Source organism: Silene latifolia, chromosome 11 (genome assembly GCF_048544455.1).
Source record: "Silene latifolia isolate original U9 population chromosome 11, ASM4854445v1, whole genome shotgun sequence".
NCBI classification, from domain to species: domain Eukaryota; kingdom Viridiplantae; phylum Streptophyta; class Magnoliopsida; order Caryophyllales; family Caryophyllaceae; genus Silene; species Silene latifolia.
Genome location: NC_133536.1, coordinates 63,397,659 through 63,415,237, shown reverse-complemented (window position 1 = coordinate 63,415,237; position 17,579 = coordinate 63,397,659). Strand labels below are relative to the sequence as shown.

The 17,579-nt window shown below is 39.9% G+C and overlaps 2 protein-coding genes across 2 annotated transcripts; both read right to left on the bottom strand.

Annotated features, from left to right (window-relative positions):
- Positions 1 to 1,513: 1,513 nt before the first annotated feature.
- On the bottom strand, positions 1,514 to 4,912 carry LOC141613494 (uncharacterized). Its single transcript, XM_074432234.1, has 3 exons — positions 4,305 to 4,912; positions 1,869 to 1,941; positions 1,514 to 1,540 (listed from the first exon to the last, which is right to left on the bottom strand). The coding sequence occupies exons 1-3, from the start codon at positions 4,910 to 4,912 to the stop codon at positions 1,514 to 1,516; spliced, it is 708 nt and encodes a 235-aa protein (XP_074288335.1).
- A 2,028-nt stretch (positions 4,913 to 6,940) lies between these two features.
- On the bottom strand, positions 6,941 to 17,199 carry LOC141611703 (V-type proton ATPase subunit c''2). The gene is made up of 4 exons (XM_074430305.1): positions 16,888 to 17,199; positions 16,715 to 16,792; positions 10,797 to 10,967; positions 6,941 to 7,445 (listed from the first exon to the last, which is right to left on the bottom strand). Exons 1-4 carry the CDS (start codon positions 17,004 to 17,006, stop codon positions 7,274 to 7,276), a joined length of 540 nt encoding a protein of 179 aa, XP_074286406.1. The 5' UTR covers positions 17,007 to 17,199; the 3' UTR covers positions 6,941 to 7,273.
- Positions 17,200 to 17,579: the final 380 nt, after the last annotated feature.

The following is a 17,579-nucleotide window of genomic DNA, read 5'->3' as shown; positions in this document are numbered from 1 at the left end:
CAAATCTTTTTAAATTTGTGTCAGATTGATTTACATATGTTTTACATTGCTACTCTTTAATGTTAGCTAGTAGTTGGCATTCTTTTACATGTGTAGTATCTTGATCTCGCATGTTACAATGTTTTGATTGGTTGGAAGGTGTATACAAATGGTACCGTGCTACAAATAATGTCATTGTGCCCAAGGCTTTGTTATATGACACACTGCTTACATGTCTTATTTCTCACTGACTACCTTTTTTTTGTCCAGGTTATAGAATGGTGGCTGAATGTGCTCATAAAGCCTTGTTGATCATGGTTCTTGACAATAAACAAGATGTTAGTATTGATCACAGCCATCCTCTAAGGAATATGCCTTCCTTTTCTTTCCAACATGAAAGTCCTAATGTTTTTGGATAGAGGACCTTCTTTACAAATAGTTTTAGAATAGTTGCTGATCTTGATCTGTTAACAATTTTGACTTGTATACTTCATTGGTGTTGCAAAGGCAGATAAATTACTAATGAATCAACATGTGATTGGAATTCATTTATCTTTGGTGAATGTCACGTCTGTCGTGGTTATTTCATTATGCATTTAATGTACAGAGGACCTAATTGCAGAGAAGATGCTGAATATCATGGACAACAGATCGAAATAAGACCAGTATGATACAAGACCGTTGCAAATCATAAGAATAGAGGTAGAGGTAGAGGTAGAAGAAGCAATTAGAATGAGAACTAGATATGTTGGACAAAAATGTAATTGAAAGTACATGGATGTAATGATGGTAGAACTTATTTCATTCGTTACTCAATCCTCAATTATTTCTGGTGTAGGTGAATATTATTGTATCTCAAGATTACAAAAGTAGTTATAGCTAAACAATTTCTTTTGGCTCTGATATAATTCTTGGTAAAGTGTGATATTGTTTCAAATATCATGTGATATTTTACTTTAATGGGTGTGATATTGTTTCTCTGTAACAAAAGCGGATAGGGATTTAAAAATCCTTTTTACTTCAATATTGTTTTGTATATAGTGTGATATTGTTTTAGATACAATGTGATATTTTATTTTACTGGTTGTGATATTGTTTCACGGTAGCATAAATTGGAGAATCCTTTTAAAATACTTTTATTCTTGATATCATTTTGTATACAAATGATATTGTTTATAAGTACATGTGATATTGTATAACAATATCAATCAAAGGGTATTGTCTACAATTAAGTGCGATGTGATGATATTATTTCAGAAGAATGGTGATATTGTTTCAAATGAAGTGTGCTATTGTTTACAATAACTTGAGATATTGTAAAATACAAAAAGCAAATCTTGGTAACACTATATTATTGATCCTGAGGTTTTATGATATTGTTAACCAAAAATGGAGAAAGAATACAAAATTGTTGTCATTTGGAATTACATCTAAGCATAAAAAAAATTGTACATGTGAGTAAAAATGATTAAAAAAAGACGATTTTGCTAAGTTGATTATGTAATATAAACTTTCTCAGCATGCAGACAAGCTCTTAATCAACATCTGCAAGTGAAGAAATCTGCAAAAAGAAAAAGAAAAAGAAAAAAAAGAACAAAAACATAATGTCAGGAGTAAGTTTAACACATTAATAACAAAACTGTGATATTGTTTCTAAAGACTTGTGGTATTTTATTTTAATGGTTCTGATACTGTTTCACAGTATCACAAAATTGGAGTCATTTAAAGCACTTGTGAAATAGTGATATTGTTTTGTATAAGGTGTGATATTGTTTCTAATAACGTTTGATATTGTTTCACAATATCACCAAAGTAAAATATAAGTAACAAATATGTTCGTCTGTCTTTTACAAGAATTTTGTGATCAGGAAAAAAAAGGGCCTAGTAACAGTAGTAAGCTTAAAGTGAAAGGCAGAGATTGGTGGAGACCTGAATTGGGAATCACTCTCATCCCGATTCATCCTGTAAACGAAGTCCAGAAACAAAAACAAAAACAAACCTACAAAGACTCCCACAATGCATCATTATTTCACCAAAAGCAAAGTTATTGTGATGCTGCGTAATTACTAGTACTATTACACTTGTACAGACAACGCTAGCCATAAATAATCAAAAGTTGCTACAGTTTACGCCATTCCATTTATAAGCGAAATTGAACTTTCTTTCAATAAAACTTTCAAGCCAAATCAATAGAATCCATAACTTGTTAAACCATCACCAGTTCACTACCACAATCACTACAATAATTTATATCCATTTACTCAATCAACATAGTCAAACTAATTGTTTGGCTGTATGCACATGATATCAAGACTAATGGCTTGGCTGTATGCACACAATCATCTCACACGGGATGTTGAATCGCTGTTTACATCCGTATATTCCATCGACATAACAAAACCGTTCACCTTGTTGCACTTCAAAAATCTTAATCCAATAATATAAAACAAAAACTCCAAGTAAATTATTCATAATCATCTATAACTCGAGGCGAATTTGAATAGAAATTCAGAAACAAAGATAAGATAAGTACACTCAAGTTTGCACAAAGCAGATTCACTGTTGAACCCTAAATTTCACAATCGAACAATATTAAACCCTAATTTTCGGGATTGAAACAAAAAACATCTAATTAACAACTATAACTGCAATTGATGATAGTAATTGGTTCAATTATATGAAAATAAATGAAAATTAATAAATTTTAGTAATAATTTGTATACCTAATTTGAGCAAAAACGAATCAAAATCTGAAAATAATTGCACAATTTCCCATAATTATACCTAGTTTTTGATTATATCACAAATTCAAAACAATGATACAACATTTATTGAATAATTACTCGATTTTAGCAATTAATTCACTAAAATATACCTAAATTCAAAAATTCGAGAGCATTAAGGCAAAAATTGTACCTGAATTCCGCTCAAAACGCAAATCATGAAGAATGATCGGTATTGCTTCGTAATTTTGATTGATTCGCCAATCTAATCCCTCGTTCCCTTTGTTTTTGATTCAGTTTTAGAGAGAGAAAGTGTAGATTGAAAATATAATCTTACGCGTTTTTATTTTTCAAGGCTGAGTGTTTTTTTTTACCTTTAACAGCGAGTGATATTGTTTAGAAGAACAAGTGATATTTCATTCGTTACTCAATCCTCAAATATTTAGGAGTTCTCACCGGATCCCGACTCTATATATATATATATATATATATATATATATATATATATATATATAATGTACCTATCACCCACCTCCTAGGCTTCGCGGTCGGACCTTGGTGAGGTCCATTGTTGTGTTTTATGTTTATGGGTCTGATCATCCGATACGGCGTTCCCTTGTCCCTCGCCTCTTTCCCAACCTATTGGATTGTTGTCTTATTGTCCTGTGTGCAACTTGTGTTGGTCTCTCTTCCCGTTTGGTGCATGCATGTGTGTTTATGGTTGTTTTCGGTAGTCTTAGATCGTCCGGGGGTGTCTTAATAGCAACTCTTGTTTGTGTCTTTGTTGTTGTCTGGTCGTTTGTCGTTGGATCATGATGATTTGGTCGAATTTTATTTGTTCTTACCTTTGTTGTCGTACTAGGTTTATTGTGTTTTTTGGAATCTATGAGTTTATGAGCGGTTGTATGACGGGTTTTTCAGTGTGGATGGTTAGATTGGAGGGGTGGTCTCTTTCCTTAACCTTATGTCATCACAATTTCTTTTAATAGCTAGTTTGTTTTTCCTAAAAATCTCCTATTATAGGAGTCTTTGTTGTATTCCTTGTGTTGCTTGTTGTTTAATTAGGGATATGTTATGTCAAATAAATGGTTTTGATGGGATAGCGATGGTGCTCTCTTGGGTTCGTGTTGGTTACAACCGATATTGGTTTTAAGAGGTATTGTCGGATCAGTATTTGGGTGATGGTAGTTTGGTTGAGGGAGTGTCTTTCTTCCCAATTATTTCTAGGATGACTTTCTCGATTTATTGGTTCTACGACCAAAGGATTCGAAACTTAAGGTGGTGTAGATTTATCTCCGTCGATGGCACACTTCGTCGTCTTGCTATTCAAATTTTCTTTCTACGTTCTTTTCGCAAGAACGCAAGTTCACCTTGCTATTATCATTCAGCGGTTCGTATGTATCGATGGATTTGGAGGTCTTCAATGTTGATGTAGTTGGGACAAATGCTCGTGGCCAATCTTACGTCCTTCACTAGCCCATCTTTTTTTTTTTTTTTAGGAAAACCCAAACGCGGGCTTAATTTATAACTTCCAAATCAATTGCAGCAAAATGTTCAATCTACAAAGGAAAATCCTCCGTCCATATTCGACATCCTTCTAACCAAGGAGCATAATGAGCTAGTTCATGCGCTACCCTATTAAAATTCCTACGAACAAAAGCAAAAGAGCATTGCTCAAACTGGGAACAAATAGAAAAAATGTCATCATAAACTAAGAAAATTTCATTGCGTCCAGTCTTCCGCATCTGTGAATCCTTCACCACATCCAAGCAATCATTTTCCACAAGCACTCTTGTGTTCTCGCGTCTACGCGCTTCTTGAAATCCAATCAGTATCGCCATAGCCTCAGCCTCTTGTGGTGCCATCGATCTCTTATCTCGCACCACACCACACCATTCGATTTTCCCCTCTGTATCAGAACACACTGCTCCCCACCCCACCCCAACACCCTCCATACACCCCGCATCAACGTTTATTTTCTTCACACCCTCCGCCGGCTTAATCCAGCCCGTACACAGCTCAACATCAGCCACCAACTCACCATTTCCCGCACAACCTTGCTGAATATCGACAAGCAGCTCCTTCGTTCTATTTACCACCACATCCGCGCGCCACTCCTCTCCCTCAAAAATAGCCTTATTTCGCTTCTCCCAGATTGCACAACAAGCTCTCATAAACTCCATACGTTCTCCCATATCCACCGCCCTCATATTTTCTTCCACCCATTCCCGTTCCCTACCATTCCCACCTCCTTACATCACCGCAAATCCCAGCCCTTCCCAAAACTCTTTCACCCATCCACAATCCCTAATTACATGGGAGACATGTCTCCACACAAGTATGGCATTTGAACACATACATCATCTGAGGAGCCGATACGTTTAGCAATATTATGTCGTGTTGCTATTGCATCGTTACACAGCTGCCAGAAAAATAACTTTATACGAGGTATAACCGGTACTTTCCAGATTTTATTCCATCCGATCGTTCGCGAGCATCATCTGACTAGCCCACACCTACATCCTCATCTTCCATCAATAAACTATATGCTGATTGGACAATATACTCCCCATTCCTATCCGGATCCCAGCACCAGGAATCCAAATGATGAGTCACTCCAAGTCGAATATTCAGCCCCCTTTCGGAGTTCAAACGGCAGCAGCACTGTCGTCAGCAGCTCCTTATTCAACCTCCATCATTTGCCATCATAAGCTCACTTACTCACATATCCTCACTAAAATGTCCCATAAGAGAAATAATCCTCCTCACCTGAGTTCCCGAGATCCAAGGGTCCCTCCATATTCGTGTATCAAGCTCGTCACCAATCCTTCTACGTATTCCTAAACTAAAGACCCTTCTAGCTTCCCATATGCTTTTCTATGTAAAACTCGAGTTCGTTCCAAGATTAGCTTCCATAAAAGACGAATGAGGAAGTACTTACCTTTGAACACACGAACCATCAAACTATCTAGACAAGTCATAAGACGCCATCCCTGCTATACTAGATTAAAATTTTTAAAATCCCGAAACCCAAGGCCCCGTAAACACTTAGGCCAACATAGCTTTCGCCACGTTATTCAAGGGATCTTCCTTTTACCATCCTTCAGTCCGTACCAGAAGCTAGTAACAAGTGACCGCATTTCATTGCAAAAAGTCGAAGGGAGCCTAAAACACTCCCGGCGTATGTGGGAAGTGATTGGGCCACCAGCCTGTCTTCGCTACTCTAGTTTAATGTTGTAGTCTTAATTTATGTTTATGTCATCTCTAAATTTGGCTTTGTAGCACTAGATTTGGTAATCGTGTTTCTGGTGTTTTACTTAGTCGAATAACTTGCTTTGTACCTTTTGGGATTATTATAAGTTATTTCCTACAGTCAAAAAATACAGTAAAATATGTTGCCTAACTAGAAGACTTTGAGAAGGAAGATATTTAGAGGTGGCAATCGGGTCACTCGGGTCGGTTACGGGTCGGGTCATATCGGGTTTGGGTTATGCCGGGTCAGTGACGGGTTTGGGTCGGGTCGGTTCATGTCGGGTCATCTTCGGTCGGGTCATCAACGGGTGACAAGTCGGGGGTCGGATCAGTGTCGGGTCAGGTTATCAACACATACTTTATCTTATATATTTAGTTTTAGATGGTAATTTTATATTTAAACAATGGGCAGGTTTATTAATTGTAGTTTTAAGTGAAAATAATTAAGTTGAATGTCAGTTTTGTGTTATTTAAACCATTATATTAAGCTAATTCATTATCGGGTTGAGAAAATATCGGGTCACGGATCGGGTCGGTTCAGATCAAGTTCGGGTTGGAAAAAATAAGGCTGGCAGGCTGCTATCGGTTATCGGGTCGGATCGGGTCGGGTCAGGTCGGTTTCGATTCACCCAATTTTCGGGTTATATCGGGTCGGGTTTCAGACGGGTCGGGTCGAGTTCCTCGGGTCAGGTCATCTTTTGCCAGCTCTAAAGATATTCACAACTTAGTGCCTTTTTCGAAGGTGAATCCTTGCGTTTACCCTGCTATACTAGTAGTATATGACGTCAGAAATGTGTCGGCTACTTTGTCAACTGATGTTGGGTTCAAAACTCATCAAGGGTGGTACTGATAGGGCATCACCAGATAGAAACTAGTTTACTCAATTAGGTACCCTAACTGGTACAACAGGCAACATCACCGTCTTGGTCACACAAGACACGGCCTAAATCCTAATATCCACATATAAGTTTTGAGGCGACAGTACAAAAACAGAAGGCCAAATTGCTGAATCGATACAATCAAAAATATTCTGCAATGAATCTTTCTAGAAGCGATAAGCTTCACATGTTATTCATGTTTTAAATAATTAAAAGACAAAATATTGCGCCCCACTCTACTTGAGCCTCGAATGTAATTTATTTCGAAAATACAAGGGGGAAAAAATAATAAATAAACAGATGTTGATGAGATTTGCTTTGAATATACATACAAAAGATGACAAGAGTGTACAAAACAGTAGGCATACTGGCTGCTGAAGTCTGAACACCGGAATGCCCAGGCGAGCTTGAAATGACATGATTTTGTGCTTGAATAACACATCAAGCAGCCTTCGCGGGCCATGTTGCTTGGGCCGACATAATGATACCAACAATCACACCAAACAACCCAAGAGCACTACCAAAAATCTCGATCACTAGAATCTTCACAAATAATGAGGAGTTCTGAGCATCAGAGAGCGCACAGCTGCTTCCAATTACACCTACGCATATCCTGTAGCAAAAACAAGTTAGGCACTAGTTTAGTTTTTTAGTTTCAAAGTAACAAGGCACACACCAAGGTGACAAGGACCCATGGTGACGAGGCGCAAGAAGTGAGGCAAAGGGACATGCCTCGTGCACACCAGGTGTACCACTATTTGCAAAACAAATACTCGCTCCATATTCTCATAATATACCACTTTCTTTTTGGCACACTATGTTACTCCCACATGGCATGGGCGTTAGGAACAGATTGATATTCAAGTATCCCACTCGTCATAAGTCAGATACGAGACACCCGAACCGAGATACAAGAACCCTAACCGAAAATGAGGACTTGACTACGGGAACACGCCCTCAAAACAAAAATTTTAATACACAAACCTAGATACAAGAAACTCATAAGAAAATGAGGATAGCAAGGGGACACGTCTCCGAAACAAAAATTTAATTAGTAATATGAAATATTTAAGAGTATTTGAACAGACAGAAGAAATGTTCAAGATAAAGGCTTAAAATTGGGGAAAATTCAAGTACAGTCCTTTACTTGATATTCCTTTGGCATGCGATGTTACACTAACAAGAGTACAGGCGTCAAGGGTCCCACTCGTCCTAATTCAGATATTGGGACACGGGAACGTGTCCGAAAATGAGGATTCCAGTATGGGGACGCGTGTTCAGAACAAAAATTTAATTAAAAATATAAAGTATTGAGTATATAAAAAAATGTCCAAGATAAAATGCTCAAATTTGAAAAAAAGAAAAAAACACACACATGTGACTTACTTCATATACGAGGATATGACTACAGTTCAAATTTGGTTGAGGAGGCTTAAACAGTATAAGTGCACCCACTACTGATTAGGAGACAAGGTAGATTTGGTTTTGTTTGTATTTATCATAAGATAAATTCTTTTCTATTCTTCTATAGTTGTTAGAAGTATTCCACTTTTAAAAAGTGAGAAATTAAAACAAGGACCTGTAATGCCCCGAAAACCCCATTTTAGCCCGCATGGTCCGGGTTTGGGCCAAAAAAGTAGGCCCACACATTTGGCCCAGCCTCGCCCAATCCACATGTTTGGGCCCTTTTGTATGTTGTGGCCCGGCGCTGCTGCGAAGGGAGGACTAAACCAGGCCTTCAATTCTAAAAGCACGCCCTGCCCTCAAGGCACACTAAGTCCAAGGTTCAGGGAGGCACTAGCCAAAACGTCACAGTCCGCCTTACAGACAAGACACAAACAGCGCACTATAATGCGATTTCAAATTATTATTTTTCGTGCTCTTCTCTTCGGCGAATTATCCATAAAATCCAACAGAGGAATGTGTAACCCTTTTTAAAATCCAAAACAGGAAAATATTGCACACAACTCAATCTAGAATACACAAATCTGTTTTTGGAAATTATGTGCCCCTTGGCCACAAGGCATGTATCTTTCGCTTTGTCGCCTCGGACCCTCCTCAGAAAGGTCATGTCGTGGATGTCATAGGAAAATGTTGGGTAATGCGGGTGGTAGTTTAGGACTTTAGGAGAAGAGAGTAGGTGGCAAGTAGTTCAGGGTGAGAGGAAATTCATGTTAATTAGGCTTCAACCTGGGTACATTGTTTTGGTTACGTTTATGATTTAACTACTCCCTGTTTGGATTCGTACCACGTTTCTTTTCCAACTCATTCACCATATCATTTCTTTAAAAAGAAAAAACCCAGCAAATTATCCCTTTCTAAATTCCTCACCCTCTCTTGTACTCCCTCAGCCTTTAACATTCTCCTCCAACCCTTGCACCACCACACCACACTAACAGCTAGAGTACCTCCTCCAACTACACTCCACAACACCAAGTGCGCCACCCCCACCACACCCAAACCCAACACTGTCGGCCACCACACTCAAGCCCAGCACCGACAACCACCACACCCCCATCACCTCTGCAGCTATGCCACCACTACCTCCAAAACTGCCACCACCGAACAATCCCATGACCAGGACAGACCACTCGACGCTCCTCCACCCCCCCCCCCCCCCCACCCCCCAACACACACAGACACACTTAGATCACGATAACCCCATTTCGACCACCCACGACGTCTCTTTCCGACCACCCACAACCATTGCTATCTACGACCAAGATCTGGTGGTGAGAGAAAAACAGCTGTGTTTTATGCTGGGCGAAGGATGGGGAAAGGGGTGAGGGAGAGGGTGGCACCAAAGGCGGAGAAAGGGGCTTGCCAGCGCATTGCATTTGGTGGGTAGAGTTGTGGTGGAGCTGCAAAAACAAATGGGATGGCATAAAATCCCAAAACAGAATCCGGGAAGAACATGGTATTACATAGGAAGAATCAAATAGAATATCCTGCAAAAATTGTGGTTTTTTGGATTTAAAAAGGCACTACTAGATAAGTTATGGATGATTGGGCAGAAAAAAGGGAGAGTAACAGTACTAGACGGAAAAAAAAATGGAAATTTCACAGTAGTGTGCCTCGCTATCAACACCGTATGCACAAAGCGTTCCGACGCATTTTGTCTACTGCCTCACCAAGTCTTGCGTAGGGATGTCAGTGGGGCGGGTTTTGCCGGGTCTCGTCCCCACACCCGCCCCACTTGGGGCGGGGGCGGGTAATGATTTGATGGGTCGTGGGGCGGGGATGGGTTTCAAAAGCGTCATTCGTCGCGGGTCGTGGGGCGGGTGTGGGTATCACGTGAGATCCGCCCCATACCCACCCCGCCCCGCCCCGCATGTCCCCGCTTCGGTTATACCCGCCTTACTCATAAACCTAGACAAATTTGTAATATATAAAAATAAAAATAACTTAGATAAAAAACTTAAAACCATTTTTTCATAAACCTAGACAAATTCCATCTACTTCTTAGTTCTTACCCACCCAAATACCCAACAACCTATACCCCAAAAAAAAAAAAACGCTAATACTCAAACTATTTTGTGGTTTGAAAAACTTGTGTACTTGTTAATTAAATGTTGGACCATTTTGTGGAAACTTATTTGTATAAGATGTACGAGAGTACGAGACTATTATGTTTTAGATTCAAGATTTATATTTTTAAAAATTATTTTGTGAGGAGATAGGTAATTTGGCGGGTCAACGGGTCACCGCGGGGCGGGGACAGGTTTGAAAAGTTCAACCCGCTGCGGGTCGCGGGGCGGGTGTGGGTACGCATTACAGTTCGCGGATCCGGGTGCAGGTTACCCCTCCTCCGCACCCACCCCGCCCCATTGACATCCCTAGTCTTGCGTCTAAGCGTGTCAGAGAAGAATTTTTTTGATAAGGTGCTGAGAATCAGATTACTAATAGAAGTAGTGCAAGACATCAGTAGGTGTGAAGTTCAGGGCAAAGTGACGTAGGAACTCACCCACAAACAAGATTGGCAAATCCAACGATGATCCCTGATGCAAAGATAGCATATCCTGCTCGAAGTGACTCAGGTGCATAGATCTGGGATGATGGGACACTCTCCAACTTTGTTTGTAGAATGATAGCCACGATGACGCCATAAATAGCAACAGCTTCACAAAAGATTACACTGTAATAGAATTATAGAAATCATGTCAATTACCTCTTAGATTACATGACCAAGCAAATCGGATGCCCGACTCAAACTGTTAAAATGCGAAATACATCTACAATAATATTAATATCATTTCTCAATGAACAGCCACAATGCAGAAGAATTTCATAGATAATCACAATTGTATATTAACCTTTTGTCTAGCAAGAGATGCCATAATCAAATCTTTGTACTACCCTTTTAGCCAAACAAACATCCCCTTGTTTTGTATAGCTTTGTGACAAATTCTTGTTAAAAGAGGTCTCATACAAGAAGATCTCATTCATTAAGGGCACATTTGTACATACTAGAAGCTTATAGAGCCACATCCGTACATACCAGAAGCTAAGTACAGTGTTGAATGTTCTGAAACTACATAAGCAGAACTGTTACTTGGTTTTGTGAAGTCAGAATGGGGGTGATGGTTGTCGGATGCATTGGCGTAGTGTGTTAGACAATTAGACTGCTAGGTGAGAGAGACGACGTACTAGGGTGTATGCGCATTTTGACGAGGAAATCAATGAGGTTCTATAACCCAAAAACTAAGAGAGTCTCAAAGTAGACTTACTCCCGGTTTTTACTAAAAAGTTTTCAGTTTTGGTGCCTTAGGTTGGCTAATTCCACTAAGTTGACCGAAGGAGAGCTATTTGCCTAATAACCACAGAAACCTACATCGATTTCACCATAATAGCATCTCCATCATGCACATCCCGAAACAGTCACGGCGAGTGCGATCATTCAAATACAACTAATGAATCATAAATCAGACATTACAAAATCATACCCTAACAATTTAACATGAATAGAGAGAGAAGCGATTTAGGGATCGATTTCTGCGATTAGCAATGGCTAAACAAAAGAAAAACTACCCTAAATCTAGTAGATTAGTAAGGATAATATCATCAAATAATACAAAAAACACAAAAAATTCACTTAATAATAATAATAATTCATCGAATATTAATAGTACTAATAATAATCAAAATTCTGGATCTCGATTTCGTGTTTTGCCTTTGAATCCGCCTGATTTGGGGGATTCGGATGCAGGTACTGAGGAGCCAGTATCGGTTCTTCGTCCTTACAACCTAAGTGAGGTGATGGAATCGATCCTCGAAGAAGAATCTGATGAGGATTGGGTGGAGGTTCAAGGACGCAGTGGTGGGCAAATCTCGGAGTCGTCGTCATCATCTAGGGTAAGTGGGCTTCAGCTAACAGACTCTGATGTTAAAGACGAGTTAGAGTATTGGTCAACTGCTGTATATTGTTATGTCCTTGGAGCGAATCCTCCTTTTAAGGTCATAGATGGTTTTGTTAAACGTATCTGGGGATATACTGAAATAGAGAAGATTGCTTTTCATTCTAATGGTATTTTTCTGGTGCGCTTTAAAACTGAAGCCATGAAAATGAGAGTATTGCAAGCAGGACCGGTTTTCTTTGATAATAAGCCGGTTGTTGTCAAGGAATGGTTACCGGAGTCGAAACTTATCAGGGAGGCAGTTGATATGGTTCCAATTTGGATTAGATTTTATGGGCTCCTCCGAAATTGGGAAATGCTCTTAAGAAAATTGCTAGTCTGTTGGGACTCCTATCGGTGTGATAGTAATACACAATGAAGACTTTCCTTGGTTATGCTCGTATCATGGTTGAGGTTAAAATGGGGGATGATTTGCCTGAAGTTATTGAGTTTATGGATGAATTGGATGTTAAACATAGGCAGATTGTTCACTATGAGTGGAGACCTACCATTTGTACTGAGTGTAAAGGTTTGGGTCATTACTCTAGAGATTGCGAAGTAAGGACAAACAGACTAAGGGGCCTTGTGCGTGGTAGGAAGACACGGGTACCAAAGAAGACTATCGCTCCTATTCCCCGGCCAGTGCTTCTTTGTTCAAACCATAGTGCCGATTCTTTGCGGGTCCGTGCAGTCTTTGTGCTGAACAGTCTAGAGTGATGATGACTAGGAGTGGGGAGGGTCTGTTTGAAGGGGTTGGTGCCTTTGTTACTCCAATGCCTTTCTCATTTCATCCTTCCTTCTCTCCTTCCAGAATTATTACTCAATTTACTCGGCAGGGTGGGATAAGTGTGAGTAGTGGTAGGAGGACTTTCCTGGAAGTTTTGGAACGTTCTATCCATGTTAGAGAGATCAGTGAAAGTGAGGTGGTTGATGGTTTGCCTTTGCTAGAGAATGGGTAGCATTGGGTTTTGGAATGTTACAGGGTTTAATAGTAGTAATAAGCAGACTGATGTTAGAAGGTTTCTGCATCTCAATAATGTAGGTTTATTTGGTATCTTAGAAACTAGGGTCAGACTAAACTCTATAAATAAGGTCCATAATGGATTGGGTGCTAATTGGTCGTTAGTAACTAATATCTGCAGTCATGAAGGTGGTAGGATTTGGATTGTTTGGGATGCTATGAACTATAAGGTAGAAGTCATCGATAATGAAGCTCAAGTCATTCATACTAGAGTGACTTTTCTTCCTCTTGGGGTGCATTGGTGGGTATCTATGGTTTATGGGTTTAACGAATTGCTTTGAGAGGATACCTCTTTGGGAATCTTTGTCTAATATGACTGCCATTGTTGATGGTCCCTGGGTAGTTATGGGGGATTTTAACAATGTTCTTGCTATGAATGAGAGAATTGGAGTCCGAGGTCACTAATTACGAGTTGAGGGGTTCCGAATGTATTCTTTGTGGTTTGATGGATATTCTCCCCTGGGGCTTTTTTCACACTGGAATAACAAGCATGAGGTTGGGGATAAGGTTTACGATAGAATTGATAGAGTTCGGTGAATGATGAATGGCTCGGTCGGTTCCCGAGAGACTCATACTATGTTCCATCCTGAGGGATTATTTGACCATTGTCCTTGCACTATCTCTCTGTGGCCTGAGGTTATAAGGAAGAGAGGGAGCTTTAAATATTTCAATATGTGGGGGAGTGAGCCTACTTTTGGAGATGTGGTTAAACAGGTATGGGATTCTTAGATTGAAGGCCATACCATGTTCCAAGTTGTTAAGAAATTGAAGTTGCTAAAACGACCTCAAAAGCTCTGAATGCTTTGCCATTTTGCTAATATTGAGATCGCTAGCTAATGTGGCCCCGATCCATCCGCATGATGTTCAGGTCCCAATTACACTGGATCCTTCCAATGTTATGCTTCAACAAAATGAGAAGGTGGTCACAGAAGCCTATCGTGAGTTGGATAAGGCTAGGGTGAGTTTCCTTAGCCAAAAAGCTAAGACCCATTGGTGTAGTGAGGGGGATGAGAATACTAGCTATTTTCATAGTACTCAAAAGCTAGGAGGTTACTGAGACGAGTCTTTTGTATTACGGACGGGCATGGAGTCTTTGCGAGAATTCAAATCTTTGGTATTGAGAAGGCTTTTGAGGATTATTACAAGAGTCTCCTAGGTACTAGTAAGTGGGTTGGTAATGTTCATATTCCCACCGTGAGATATGGGGTGACTGTTTACGAGACACAGTTTCTTTGAGTTAATCGAGGATGTGACTGATCTTTGAAATCTATGAGGCATTGTGTTCTATCCCTCCTAACAAATCCCCGGCCCCGATGGTTACACTTCTCGGTTTTATAAGGATGCGTATTCAATGTTGGTAATGATATCATTAAAGGCATCAAGGAGTTCTTTATGATCGTGAGCTTCTAAAACAAGTGAACTCTACTACCTTGACTTTGATCCCCAAAAAAGAGAGACCTCGAGTGTTGCGACTTCAGGCCTATTGCCTGTTGTAACGTCCTTTACAAGATTATTTCCAAAGTTATTTGTAATGAATGGCTAATCTTTGTTCTCCCCGAGATCATTAGTGCTAATCAGAGTGCCTTTATCAAAGGCAGAGAGATAGTTGATAATATCTTAATTTGTCAAGACTTAGTGCGGCTTTACAATAGGAAGTCTTGTTCTCCAAGGTGCATAATGAAGATAGACCTCAAAAAAGCATATGACTCCATTGAATGGCAGTTCATTGAGCAGATGCTTTTGACCCTAAAGTTTCCTGCTAAGATGGTACAGTGGATTATGAAGTGTGTGTCCTCTCCCTGGTTTACTCTCTCACTAAATGGGTCTACTTTTGGGTATTTTCAAGGGAAACGTGGGATTAGACAAGGTGATCCAATGTCACCCTTGATTTTTACCATCTGCATGGAGTATTTGAGTAGGATCATAAGGGTGGTCACTGAGCAATTGGAATTCAATTATCATTCCCTCTGCAGAACTTTGAAGCTTAGTCATCTGTGTTTTGCAGATGACCTTCTCATGTTTTGTAGGGGGGATAGGGTCTCTATCAAAGTGTTGTTGAGAGCCTTTGCAACTTTCTCCTCTGTTTCTGGGCTTGAAATGAATTGTGACAAATCTGAAATCTATTTTAATGGCATTCCTCAAGGAGAGATTGATTATATTCTCAGTATTTCTGGGTTCAAGGAGGGGAGTTTCCCTTTTAGGTACCTAGGAATCCCCATCTCTTATAAACGTATGGCAATTGGAGATTGTACTAGACTTGTTGAAAAAGTGGTGAGTAAACTCAGGGGCTGGGGGGCAAAGAAACTCAGCTATTCTGGGAGACTGGTGTTGATTCAATCTGTCTTATCCCAACTTCATGTGTATTGGGCTCGAATCTTTGTGATTCCTGTTACAGTTCTAGATAGAGTCACTGCAATCTGTAGGAACTACCTCTGGAGTAGCAGTGATCAGTACGGGAAAGCCCCATCTGTGGCATGGGAAGCACTTTGCACTGAGAAAAAATTTGGTGGTCTTGGTATAGTGAATTGTAGACTGTGGAATCAAGCTCTTATTGGTAAATATACATGGTGGCTCGCTTGCAAAAGTGATCATTTATGGATCAAATGGGTGGATCATGTGTATATGAAAGGTAGGAATTGGCAGGAGTATGTTCCTTCTTTACAATCTAGTTGGACATGGAGAAAGATTTGTGCTGTTAAGGATATATTTAAACCTGGCTATAGGCAGAATCAATGGTGTGATGGGAAGTATACTGTGGCTGCTGGTTATAGGTGGTTGCAGGGTCCTCAGACTAAAGTTCAATGGGCTCCCGTGATATGGAATAGGCTTAATGTACCCAAGCATTCCTTCATTGCTTGGCTATTTGCTAAGGAGAGGCTTCTGACTAAAGATAGATTGAGGGTTTTTGGTTTACCAATTGATGGGGTCTGTGATCTCTGTGCTGTGCATTCTGAGAATCATTATCATTTGTTCTATCAGTGTGAGTTCAGCAAACGGTGTTGGGATATTTTAAGGCAGTGGCTGGGTGTCTCACTTCCTACACAGGATGTTCTGCAATGGTGTGTTAAGTGGAGATGCAAATCGTTGCTCAAGAAGCATCTGATTTTTGCTGCAGTGGTGGCTGTCTTATACAACATTTGGCGGGTCAGAAATCTCTGCAGGCTAGATATGGTTGTTCATTCCCCTAATCAGGTGATGAAGATGGTGAAAAGTTCAGTTCAAGCTCGGTTTCAAAGCAGGACATGGCCGTCCAAATATCAGTCTTCCTGGGTATTTTAAGGCATTCTGATTTTTTTTGATAAGAAATTTTTGTAGGCTCCATATATAGTATGATATAGTATGATACTCAAATTAGTATGTAATGGTGGCACGTCTTTTTGATATTAATATATATTCACATTCTACCAAAAAAAACAATTTAACATGAAGAATCTAAACAATCGGATACATTGAGAGGTAGAATTAAACCTGATAAGATTCTTAGAGGTGATTCGAGGAGCTTTGATAGCAGCACCAATCAAACTACTACCAGTAATGTAAATTCCCCTGACAGAATCAAATAAAAAATAAAGTCAAAATTAACGAAAAAAGGGAGATTTGGATGGAATGAAACCCTAGAAATTGGGGATTCGAGTGCAAACCAGGCGGCACCGAGGACGGAGACGCCGATAGAAAGGGCGATGCCGAGAGCGGCGAAAGTGTAAGGAGAGATCTGAACAAGAGCTCGACCCCATGAACTCGCTATTACTGCTGTCGCCATTGTTGCTCTTTTTCTCTCACTTTTGTTTGAATTTTTCTATGATCCGATCTATTATTATCTTCTTGTGTATGTAGTCCACACAAACCAGATTATTTGGGCTTATATTCGTCTTCCTATCAAATACGACCTCTTCGTTTATTTATTTTCTCATACTAGTTAGTGTGTAACTCGTATAAAATCAATCAATCAATTTATTTATCTATCTATCTATCTATCTATATTATTTAGATGGATTATTATTGAAAATAAGTTAGCGCCACTCGGTGGCGCCCAATCTCAGCGCCACCCTCTCACATGCAATAAATGGGGGTCCCAATAATAATGGGTACATCACAAACATGTGACGGGGAACCACAATAATATTGGGTGCATATGAGAAGGTGGCGCCGAGATTGGGCCCCACCGGGTGGCGCCGTATCATTATCCATGGGTGCATATGAGAAGGTGGCGCCGAGATTGGGCGCCACCGGGTGGCGCCGTATCATTATCATGAAGCTTTTTTCGAGCCATTATAGAGACTCCAACCTTTACGAACTACCTTAATCATACTTCATACTATATATTAATCCTCTA